At 42.9% G+C, this 12,060-nt stretch overlaps 1 protein-coding gene across 2 annotated transcripts in view; it reads right to left on the bottom strand.

The window, feature by feature from the left end:
* The window catches only part of POPDC1 (popeye domain cAMP effector 1), a 55,305-nt gene that overhangs the window by 9,484 nt on the left and 33,761 nt on the right, over positions 1–12,060 (bottom strand). For both annotated transcript variants that reach the window (XM_048844911.2, XM_048844912.2), the window contains exons 6-7: positions 10,566–10,674; positions 6,510–6,677 (exon numbers count right to left, since the gene is read on the bottom strand). In XM_048844911.2, coding sequence (XP_048700868.2) covers positions 6,510–6,677; positions 10,566–10,674 — 277 coding nt within the window. The remainder of the gene's footprint in view (positions 1–6,509; positions 6,678–10,565; positions 10,675–12,060) is intronic.

Below are 12,060 nucleotides of genomic sequence, written 5' to 3' on the forward strand. Positions count from 1 at the left end.
AGATAACAAAGTCAGCCAGTACCCCTACTTTATCCAACACCAAACCTTAACAACCACTTCATACACTCTCGTGGCTAGCTAAGCACATCGGACTGTCACACGATGCAAATATTTGGAAAGAGAATCCATTCTGCCCCACAGTGCCACTTTAAGAACCATGAGAAAGTCAAGAGAGACAAACTTGATCGATAAACGTATCCAGCATCCATACTGCATTTTCAGTCTTAATGTGTATGCATGGTGTTTGTGGTCACTAGTGACATAAACCTGTGTGAGGGAAGGCTAAAGTAGTCTCTGGGTTTCTCATTATCAGGATGGCACTACAGGGCAGAATTATTATGTAAGCCACCATGACCCTAGATGTGCATGTGAATACTTTCATATACTCGGTTTTTTTTATAAAGCAGTACTGCGAGTTGGAATTTCCTGGCTGACATTTGCATTTGAGGCTACTGAAGTCTTCCCACTCCTCCCCCATCCCGCCACCTTTTGGTAGATATAAAGGATACATTCATTCAACCTTAACTCCTGGCTAATCAACTGCTGCACTTGGGAATATATTCTCCAAGTGTTACAATCTAGCTTTGGGGTTTACTGAATACAGATGAAGTGTATGATCCCAGGACCTTCACTTGCTTTGGAGTACCCCTCTTGAGAAGGCTTTGGACTATAAAGTTTATATGAAAATAATCATACTCTACCTACTCCAAACAGAAGTCAGCCTCAAATTCCTGTTTCCATGCTCTGAAGAGTGCACAAGAGAAAATGGGTTTGCCTGAGGGAACTTAGCATGCAAAGGAGACGCTCATCTGTGCGTTCTCTTCTTAGGCCACACTCCAGATAGGCAAAAATCACTTGCTAACTGTGCAGCACCATCCTCATTATTGCAGTACAGAGTTCCGCTGTGTGCTCCCTGTCCTGTTCCTCACTTTTTTTTTTTACCTTGCTCTTATATGCCCAAAACACCAAACCTGTCCTTACAGGATCAGGCCTGTCTCTTATATTCTAGCTGACTTTTAGCAGCAGTTTGTATTCGTGCATTTATTGGCCAGGTATAATGTAGCAGGGGACAGTATAGGCAATGCTACATTGGTTAAAAAAAAAAAAAGGAGGACAATGTTGTTTCTCGAATGATTATTGCAGATCTGTCTGGAGGCAGAGAAGAAATCCAGTAGAATTACTGATGCTGAATTCCAGGGATGCTTTTGGAGTGAAATTTGTTCTACAGTATGAGTGGCAATTAATTCATTTTGGATTATTTTCCACTAAGTTCAAAACTTTATTATAGCAGCTATAATATGACCTAGTTAGGAGAATTTTGATTAACAACCTTATAAGAAAGAATTTTGGGTTGATAAATCCAAGTGGATTAAAATCATGAAGCAAGAGCTAAAGTGACTAACCCTAAACCTACAAGTAGTTGGAAGTTGTATAAGTGGTGCAGAAGAAGTCCAATATTACTAGAGTAAATGTTTATCAAAACTCTGAAGCCACTACATAAACAATAAGACCCAATAAGCACAACATAGCTCCTCTATCCAAACAATGCAAAGCCATGTAAGGAGACACAATGAAAGTAACACAGGGTTACGTATAGATTTGTCCTCACATAATACCTGAATCAAGACTTGTCTCCAAAAAGTCTAACAGTTGAAGTCAGAGATGGTAAAGTCCCCCTAGTCACCTAGTCCAGCTTCCTCCCAATTAAAAGATATACATAACCTTTTTTCATATAGCTAGGGTCCTACCAAATTCATAGTCCATTTCAGTTAATTTCACGGTCATAGGATTTAAAAAACCATAAACAGTTCATGATTTTGGCTATTTAAATTTGAAATGTCACAGTGTTGTAATTGTAGGGGTCCTGACCCAAAAAGGAGTTGTGGGGTGGGCGGCACAAGGTTATTGTGGGGGGAGGGGGGTTTGCGGTACTGCTACCCTTACTTCTGCGTTGCTGCTGGCAGCAGTGCTGCCTTCAGAGCTTGGCAGCTGGAGAGTGGTGGCTGCTGGCCAGAAGCTCTGCTCTGAAGGCAGAGCCACCACCAGCAACGCAGAAGGGTGCCATGATATGGTACAAGGTAAGAGACCCAGGGCCCCGTCTCTGCTGGTCAAAAATCACTCATTATTTACCCACAGTGGAACAGTTTCAACAGGAGGGACGAGGGAACCCCACACCCTAGTGGTTAGAGGCCCCTATTCACATCCTTTCTCCCCCTGTGGCAGAGAGGCGGGGGACCTGAACTAGTGTCTCCCACATCCCAGCTGAGGGCTCTAACCACTGGGCTAAAAGTTATAAAGGTGGGCTTCACCATCCCCTCCTCCTTCTCTGACTGTTTAGTGTGGAGTAAGGGAGGCCCCTAACTCATTCCCAAAGACAGACTGTAGGCACCTAAGCCACTTGACGCTAGGAAGCTGGTTTCCATTCATGGATTGCTAAGCAGAGCTAGGTGCCTCCCTGGAGCCCGGACCACCTGTCTTTGGGAGGGGGTGGAGCTTAGCACACTCCTTTCTCGTTGGCACCTCCCACTACTTAGCTTATGTGGCTCTCCACCTAGCATGCTGGCTTTCTTAGACACCCATCTCTCCCTATTTATTCCTAGGGAGCCTAAGCACCTAACTCAGGCATTGAGGAGTGCACTGTTGTTCCTGGATTTTCTAGGAGCCGTGAAACTCAGCCTTGCAACATTTGTGGATCCCACCCTGTGAATTTAGTTGGTGATTTGAGTCCTTTTCTTATCTGACAGGTATCCACATCATTAACATCGCACCCTGACCGCAGGCATTCCTTGGTGCCATTACCTGCATTATCAGAGACACCAAGGTTAAATGAAAAGAAGAGACGATGCTGTCTTCTCATTCCTGGAGGTTTCCCTACCAGCTGAAGGCAGAGGCACTTTGGCTGAGTAAAACAAAGAAGCTTTACTGCCTATGTTGTGCAGATCACCCTATTCTCTGCTTGATGTTTGCATCCTGCAATTGCTGACAATCATCAGATTCCTCCTTCATAATCAATGGCAAACAGTGGTTTGACCCCAGCAAATGATTTCTTGTCTGGAAATTTGCAGCTTCTTTTCATTGAAGAATCTGCCAGCCTGCTGAGAGCAGCAACTAAGAGAGTAAGGAGGATTCCTGTCTCACACTGGTATTACACCGGTATATCTCCACTGACTTCAATGAGGCTGCTCTTGATTTACACTGGTGTAACTGAGATAAGAGTCAGTCCCATATCTGATGTTTAATCATTGGAAGAAGAACCTATACCCACAACACAAGAGAGTTCGCTTCTGCTGTGGAGATGGCAATCAAATTATAACAATGATCACTTCCTGACCTATCAGCTACTTGGCTAGAAATATTTATATCAGTCATGGGTTCAGATTCTAAGGCCTGGTTACATTGCAAAGTTGGTCAATGTAAGCTGCCTCAGACTGACCTAGTTGTGCATGAGTCTACACTTAAATTTGTCTCCCACCCAGGTAAATGCCCTGTTATGATGACATAGTAACACCACCTCCCTGAGCAGCGTTAAGCCAGGGTTGATGTACTGAGGTTGATGCAGCACATGTGTAGACACTGTGTTACTTATGTCAACTCTAACAGTCCTCCAGCAGCTGTTCCACAATACCAGACACTAACCATTTTGGTCACCATTGTGAACTCCACTGCCCAAGGTCACAGGAGATCAAGGAGATCCTGCAAGCCAGTGCTGCATCAGACCATGAGCAAAGGGCCTGGAGGGTGAACACTGCACACAGCGTAGCCCGCCACACTCTGCCCCCAGCCCTCCTGCTTCCACTCAGCACGGCTCCAGTCTCCTGGAGTAGTCCCAGCTTGGGCTGTGCCACCTGCCCTCCCGGTACTCTGGGGATGGGGTGGGGGGCTGTGGCCACGCTGCCTGCTCTGGGGCTGGGAGCACTAGCCTGCGTAGGGGTGGGGGCCAGCAGCTCATGCGCTGCCCATGGGCCCAGGAGGCCAAGTAGGAAAGGGAGAAGGAGATCCACAGGATAGAATGGGGCTTCCCTGGCAGCAAACACAGATGCTGCAGACCCTTGTGGACCTACAGGTTCAACAATCACAGTGTTGCCTCCCTTTGCAGTCCATGCAGAACTCCACTGCAGCACCTCCCTTCCCCCTTTACCCCCAACATTCTACGCGGCATCAGGGGCTACATCCCTACCCCTACCACTGTACCCCAGGGGACATTAAGGGCAACTACAGCTTCACATACAGCAATGGTCGCTTTCACAGGTTAGCATACGTAGGTAAGATGGACATGAATTTTCTTTCACTTGGTTAATAAATGAATGGAACAGAACTTAAAGTTTTTAATGTATTTCCTTTTAAATTGAACAGATTTTTCTTTGCAGTGGTTTTGTTAATGAATAAAATTCTATTTGGAAAATAATTCGTTATTAGCTCACAACATATGCTGCAGAGTGCCTAGCAGTTCTAATAGCACCTGCTTACTTGTTACTGTACAGTGTGACAACTCATAGCATCAGTGACATGGTGTAATAACCATAGATGTACAGCAAGCACCACAAAATGAATAGGTGCACTGACAATGTTATATTCATAGGTGTGAACCAACACCACACAATTCCTAACAGGTCCAAAACAGCAAGGCCAGGTTGAGCACAGTACACCACAATGCATTCCTGTGGCTCACTGCTGAAGTTCTCTTCCAAAGCCTCCCTGAGCAGTATAGCTCCATGTTGAGCTCTTCTAACAGCCCTTATGTCTGTCTGTTCAAACTCAGCAGAAAGCCATTCCACCTCTGCCCTACACTCTGGGACGGCAGCTTTTCCCCCCGAGCTTCACAGTTATGATGCAGGACATAGCAGGCAGCTGTAACCATTGGGATGTTTTTTCCCATTGAGATCCAATCTTGTAAGCAAACACTGCCAGCATCCCTTCACTCTACCAAAAGCACATTCAACTGTCATTCTGCACCTGCTGAGCCGGTAGTTGAATCTTTCCTTTGTGCTGTTGAGGTGTCTGGCTTCATGAGCCAGGGGCGCAAGGGTCATTTCAACATCAATTCAGTGATGATCTGCCACTTGGGAAAGGAAGTTCCAGCTTGTAGTTTTCTGAACAGTCCTGTGTTCTTAAAGATGAGAGCGTTATGCACCTTCCCTGACCAGTCAGCACTGATGTCGGTGAAGTGTCCCTGGTGATCGACCAATGCTTGCATAACCATTGAGAAGTAGCCCTTTTTGTTGATGTATTCTGTGACAATGTGATCTGGTGCCAAAATAGGGATATGGGTGCTGTCTGTTGCTCCACAGAAGTTTGGAAACCCCATTGCTGCAAAACCATCTACTATGTCCGGCACGCCAGAGTCACAGTCCTGCATAGCAGGACATGAATAATGGTCCTGCATACAACAAAGGTTGCCACAGTGGATTTTCCAACTCCAAAATTGTTTCCCACTGGATGGCACTAATATGGCACTGAAAGTTTCCAAAGTACTATTGTCACTTGCTTCTCCACTGTCAAGGCAGCTCTCATCCCAGTGTCCCTGTACTGGAGGGCTGGGTGAGCTTAGCACACAGATCCAGGAATGTGGCTTTGTGCATCCAAAAGTTCTGCAACCACCACTCATCACCCCAGGCCTCCATTATGATGCGATTTCCAGTCAGGCTTGTTTCTTGGGGCCAGAAATGGCGCTCTACCATCTGCTGCTGCTCCATGAATACCAGTAACCACCTTGACCTGGCTCTTGTTATGGCCCACAGCTACCTGTTCTCCAAGAAATAGTCCTGATCCCCACAAATCAGTGGGTTCTTCTTACGGCTTTGCAAGTACCAGAGGATCGTGCGTCCTGTGCTTGCAACACTTATGACAATAGGGCAGAGCTGTGTAGGCTCCATGCTTTATCAGAGATGGCAGACAGAGAGGAGGGCTGTGCAGTTTTGTGAGATTTTTAAATATGGCATGAAAATTATGGGATATAGATGACATTATGGGATGGAGACAGTTGCATGCTGAGAAGTTGACCCCTTGCGCCCAGTCACACTGATGATTTGTTTCTGCCCCACCATTCATTGCCAAAACTTCCCAAAAGACAGTGCGTTGGACGGTGACAGGTTACGCACTGGGATCCCTACCCATGGTGCGCCACACTGTGCATCAACACAAGCACTCCTGAGGAGTATGCACAGCACCACGGCAAAGCGCCAAGCATGCATGTAAGCGATATACTAACTGCATCAGCTTTATGCCAATGTAACTTGTGTCGGTGAAAGTTTGTGGTGCAGACTTGGGCCTTAACCACACCTCTTTTCTTTTAAGCACTGAGGTGACATTGATGAGCACCTTTATCATCCAAAACACCCAAATATTTTGCATTAAGCATTTTTGATACACAAAAAACAATTCCGTCAAGAGAGAGAGAGAGAGAGAGAATTTAATGGAATATATGAGCAGGATTAAGAGGATAAAATTAACCTGTCTTTATAGCATCTAACAATAGAACACAGGGAGGGGAACCCTCCCTCAAAACTCACCTTATCATTTAGTGTTGGATCATTCAATGAGTAGAGTTTGTTTGTAATATCTTTACCGATAAGATACCTAAATATTTCATAAAGGAATGGTTCAGATTCCAGAAAGTAAGTCAGTCGTTCCCTGGACCAGCACAGAAACTTACAGTTGTCATCTGCAGTAATGGTGACCTGAGAAAAACATATGTACAGAATTAACACCGATTTATGGTTTGAAAAACAGGTCACACCAGATTTTAATTTGGGGATGCAGCAAAAATAAACTAGTGCAGTCATGACTCAACCCGTGTATATCCCATAAGATACATACCACCTACAAGTTTAAAGGCACCCAAGATGCTGCTGCTTATTTTTTTTAAATTCCATTTTTTAATAAGTGCAGTAAATGTTTTCAGCTGAGATTTTTTTTTTCCATTTTTCATTTGTTTAATGGACTGGCGGAAGTGTATGCCATGAGAATCCTTTCCTCGCCAAATAGAGCTGTCTCCATCAGTACAGTTAAGATCAGCATTTGTAATCCAGACATATATTTAGAAATAAAATATAAGGAACACACCTTTTAATTCCACTGAAATTCACTGGACATAAAACAATCAAATTAAATCCAGTGACCTTAATGCAATTCCCATCTAATTACATGAGAGCTAAATTTGTCCTAGAAAGATTTTTGCAAGGATATTGTGGAAAAATCTCTTTACTCATGTGACTAGTCCCACTGATGTTCCAAGACTACTTATGTAAGTAGTTATTCATAGTTACTACGCGTTGACGCAGTTGGTATATGAAAAAAATATAATGATAATAATAAAATAATAATAATAATGTTTTGAAATCTCATACAAATTGTTACAGCTTGATTTGCTCTGTCATAAGCTACAACAAAATTAGTGACCTTTTCGTAAAGGCAAGCCTTCGACACCTGTGCTAAACAATCCAAGCAATTAGTCATCAGTAGTACTGTTATGGAAGTTACAGAAAGGTTTACGTCCCCTTTTCAGGAAGACAATTACAAACTTATTAACACTGGAGCAGGGTCTCGCATTCTAGCCAGAAGAGGGCAGTGGCACACTGAAACCACTATAATCACAGTTCAGTACTGCTATAGCCATGTTTAAATCAAATCACTTATTTTACAAAAAAAGTAAACAATTAAAAGTAGGATTCATATAGTTACTTCTTTTCTAAGTTACTTGTAGCCTTTTTTCCTCCTTAAAATAAACTAAAGAAGGTATAAGTCTCAGAAGGTGAGGGAACACAGTTACATACTAGACACAGGTTTTAAGTGATACATTGTAGTCTCCATTTTTTGTAATAGTTCTTAGAAGTACAGGTTTGGGAAGAGTATTTGTTCATCAGCACAGCCAGCGGATGGAGCACAAAAGGTTCTATAGATCATTTAAATATAAAGTCCTGCATGAACATTCCTGATGAGATTTTTTTATATAGGTCAGAGTGTGGAAATTAAAAACAAAACAAAAACCTAGAAAGTGAAGGTCATCCCATACTAGATAATAATTTTAAGGTAGGAGAAATTTGATGCTAAACTATTTCCCTTCAATAGCATTAATCCATGTCTGATCATCTTCTAAAGGAGAGATTACATGAAGAAGACTGCAAGTGTACAGGATTCCTTTAGTGAATATATCTTCACAACCATCTCTCCTTGGCCTTATGCCGAGTTCTTGACTGGAACATATTATCCTAATCACTTAGATGCCATACCAACCCTGCCTCCCTTCCCGGCATGATGAGTGTCACAGTCCAGTATCTATTGCACAGTCAGTCATAGTTAAGAATAGTAACACTTTAAGGAACTAGCAAAAAACATCTGGTACTGATTTTAGTATTTTGGGTAGAAAACCTTCCCTCCTTAATATTTTGTTATCTGCTGCACACCAGTATATAATGCTTTCAGCCATCTGTTCACTTTCCAGAGCTTCTAAAGCAACATAAGTTAAACTGAGAAAAAAGCCACTGTTATTCTGCATAAGAGTGTCTGCATGGGGAGTTATACCAGTAAAACCATACTGGTACAATTATACTGGTATAGTAATTTCCCCAAGTAGACAAGACCCTTAGAAACCATGATCACTGCTACAGCATGCAGATAGAAAGATAAGGGATTTCTGAGACAACAGCATTGTTCTATAACATGGCAGAAAGGGCTTGATCCAACTCCAACTGAAGTTAATGAGTGACTTTTCATTGATATTAATGGGAATCAGATCAAGCAATAGGATCAAGTCCTAAGAGATGTTAGAACCACACTGTTTTCCTTCAGAGTGCAAGGCCATCAACTACCAGTCACGTTAGTCTCTGTTGGCTTTACTCTGGATTCACACCAATGTAATGAGATCAGATTGTAAACTCTTTGGGGCAGGGACTGTCTTTGTGTTCTGCATTTGTACAGCGCCTAGTACAATGAGATCCTGGTCCATGACTAGGGCTCCTAGATGATACAATAATAGTGTCGCTCTATGTTATAGTATCAGATCAGCTAAACCTAAAAATGAGAACCCCTAAGATCACTCCCTGTCTCCAGTGTGGTACTCTATGGCATGTTATACTAGGCATCAACTCCTGCAGCCTCACTTATGTGATGCTCAGGGGTGAAAGTAATATAAAAGACATACCGGTACAGGGGCCTGGCTCTGAGCCCCCAGAAGGGGCGGGGCCTTGGGCAGAAGGGGCGTGGCTGGGGGGGGTCAGCCTCCCCCAAGCCAGCCCTTCCATGCAGACCACCCCGTGCTGCCTGGGGCTCTGGCGGCGATTTAAAGGGGCCAGGGCTCCCACTGCTGCTGCGGTAGCGGCGGCAAGGAGCCCTGGGCCCTTTTAAATCACCAGGCCCAGGGACAGGTGTCCCTTTTGCCCCCCCCCCCCCCCCCCGTCCCATCGGCAGTCCTGGGAGGGGGGGGGGGGGAAAGAGGCAAAAGGGGCAGCGACGTTAAAGTGCGGTCAACTGTGTAAGGGCCGGTACAGGCTGCCACTTCTTACTGGTATGCCGTACCAGCCCACTTTCACCTCTGGTGATGCTCCTGTTGAAGTCATTGGGAGTTTTGTCTGAATATAGACTAACTTTTGCTCTTAATCATAAGGACAATTTTTGTGTGCATGTGTTCAAAAAGGAGGCCTGCTCCTTAAAGACAACATCTCATATAATAAATTAATTTTACATTTTTGGGAACACAAAAAGGAAATAAATAAATAAAGTGACTCAGTATAAGTAATTATTGCTGAATGACAACTGCAATATTTTCACACATTAGCTTTTTTTCAATTGAACACATTTAAAGAGACACCAACTTCAAACTTGTAATAGTTTTTTTTTAAAGCAGTTACAACGAATGCCTAAGATTACTGTAACTAAAAGAGTTTAAAAGAAAAATATTTTTTCAGTTTCTCGTCTTTGTGCATTTGACAACAACATATTGCATATAGCCAGTTTCATACTTTTCCAATAGAGTCAGTTAAGACCAGATCCTGTAGATAAGCACCTGAATAGTCCCTGTGGGTGGATAAAGTGAAGTATGTGCTTGTTTGCAGGATCACAGCCTTATTTGTGAGTGTGACACATACAGCAATAGTAGAAAGGAGGAACATTAAAAATATAAATGTGTGATTGTAAACCAGGGGAACCAGAGGTAGCTGTAGTACCTGAAATTCACTTAAAAAAACAAAAAAACAAAAAACCAAAAACACTAGCTAGATTCAGTTTGAGAACATCTTTTTAACCTATACATATCTCACTCAACATTTTGCTGACAATTTCAAAACTCCTTCTGATTTATATGTCCTGCACAGGGAGTGCAGATCCTATTAAACAGAATTTAAATATATGAACTGTAGGGAGAAAGAACAGCATAGAACAAGCCAATACTGAGGTTTGTCAGTGAAAAAACTAATATCATTTTGAAATGAATTACTAGTCAGGAGTATCTTTTAAATGGTCTAACATATATTTTTTTAAATATAAAAAAAAACCCGTAGCAAAAACTGTGTAAGTCAATAAATTCACTGCTCATTAAGTTCATATCCAGTGACAGCCAAATAGAAACATACCTGGAATTTCTCACCCCGGTTCATCTGAGTTGATCGAAATTCAGGAGAATCTATAAAGGCACAGGGGTAAATATTATGCAGAAAATGCCCTCGATAGGAGACCTTCATTCTGATGATAAAAATATTTGTTAGAACATTTAAAAAACATAAGGTATAACAACAATCTAAATTTGAATAGGATTATTGACAATGATAATACAGAACTCGGAGAGGTCACTGTAAATCCATGTTTCAGGGAATTTCCACCAAGCATCTGACCTAGTTGTCAGCCAAATAATGAGAGTTTTGACAAAACTTAGTTTGATTCTAAAGGGAGCAGTATCACAGCCTAAAAACAGGCTACATGGTTTGAAATAATAAGTATATCCTTCATAAGGTGGTGCTATTTGTAATAACATCACAGCATCAGCCAATTTAAGTTGCCTGATATAATCCCCAGGAGTACTGCTTTCAGGGCTATATTTCTAGAATAAAAACCTAGAAGCAGAGCTGTATGAATAATGGATTTTTTTGGTTTGCTAGCAATTCCAAAACAAAAAAACAGCACTGTTTCGGGTCAAACGTGAAACAATTTTTGGGACGTTTTTGGTGAATATTTTGTCTCCATTTCAACCATGTTAAAAAGCTTTTTATTTTTTTTCCAATCAGAATTAGAAGCAATTGCCCAAAGAGAAATTTCGAAATGAAGTTGTTTTGAAGTGAAAAATTGAAACACTGAGAAAAATGTCAAAATGAAACAGTTTGGGTTTTGTATTTATTCACTGATTAGGGTTTATTTCCACTCCAACAATTCAGCAAAACCTACACAAATTCACTAAACATTTCAGTGTTGTCGAATCTGCATATTTCACTGAAAAAGAGTTTCGGCCAAAAAAATTGCCCAGGTCTACCCAGAAGGCAGCACCCAGTAGGCAGAATACTACATCTATCAGATGTCCTCCAAATACCTTGGGTTTGATCCACCTGCATAGTGACATAGGATGCCACTAGCACCCCTAAGGAAAGAGGATAGATGGTGGTACCACAGCTTACAGGGAATATCAGCTTTAAACTCTAGCTAGAACTCCACAGCAGCTTCATGAACAAGTCTGATCAAGGGAAGTTATGAATCGGTGCATCTCCAAATCAGCTGGCTCTGCAGATCCCATTGGCCAGGAACTGCGGCCAGTGAGAGCTGCAGGGGTGGCGCCTGAGGGTGGAGGCAGCTTGCAGGGCTGCCTAGCCGCACCTCCACCTAGGAGCAGCGGGGACAGGTTGACGCTCGTGGAGAGCCACCCAAGGTGAACCCTCCCTCCCCCCGCACGGACCTGGTACCCCAACGCCCAGCCCTCCCCGCACTCTGAATCCTTCGTGGCTGTTCCTCCCCATCTCACTGCTTCCAAGGAGCCATGCAGAGCCAGGTAGGGAGCCTGCTGGCCTCGTGCCAACTGGAGTATAAACCTGACTTTCTATGAAGTTTAGAAATGTCAGTTTAATAGAGCTTTCTGGTTGGTAC

The sequence above is a fragment of the Caretta caretta genome, chromosome 3, assembly GCF_965140235.1.
Source record: "Caretta caretta isolate rCarCar2 chromosome 3, rCarCar1.hap1, whole genome shotgun sequence".
NCBI classification, from domain to species: Eukaryota; Metazoa; Chordata; order Testudines; family Cheloniidae; genus Caretta; species Caretta caretta.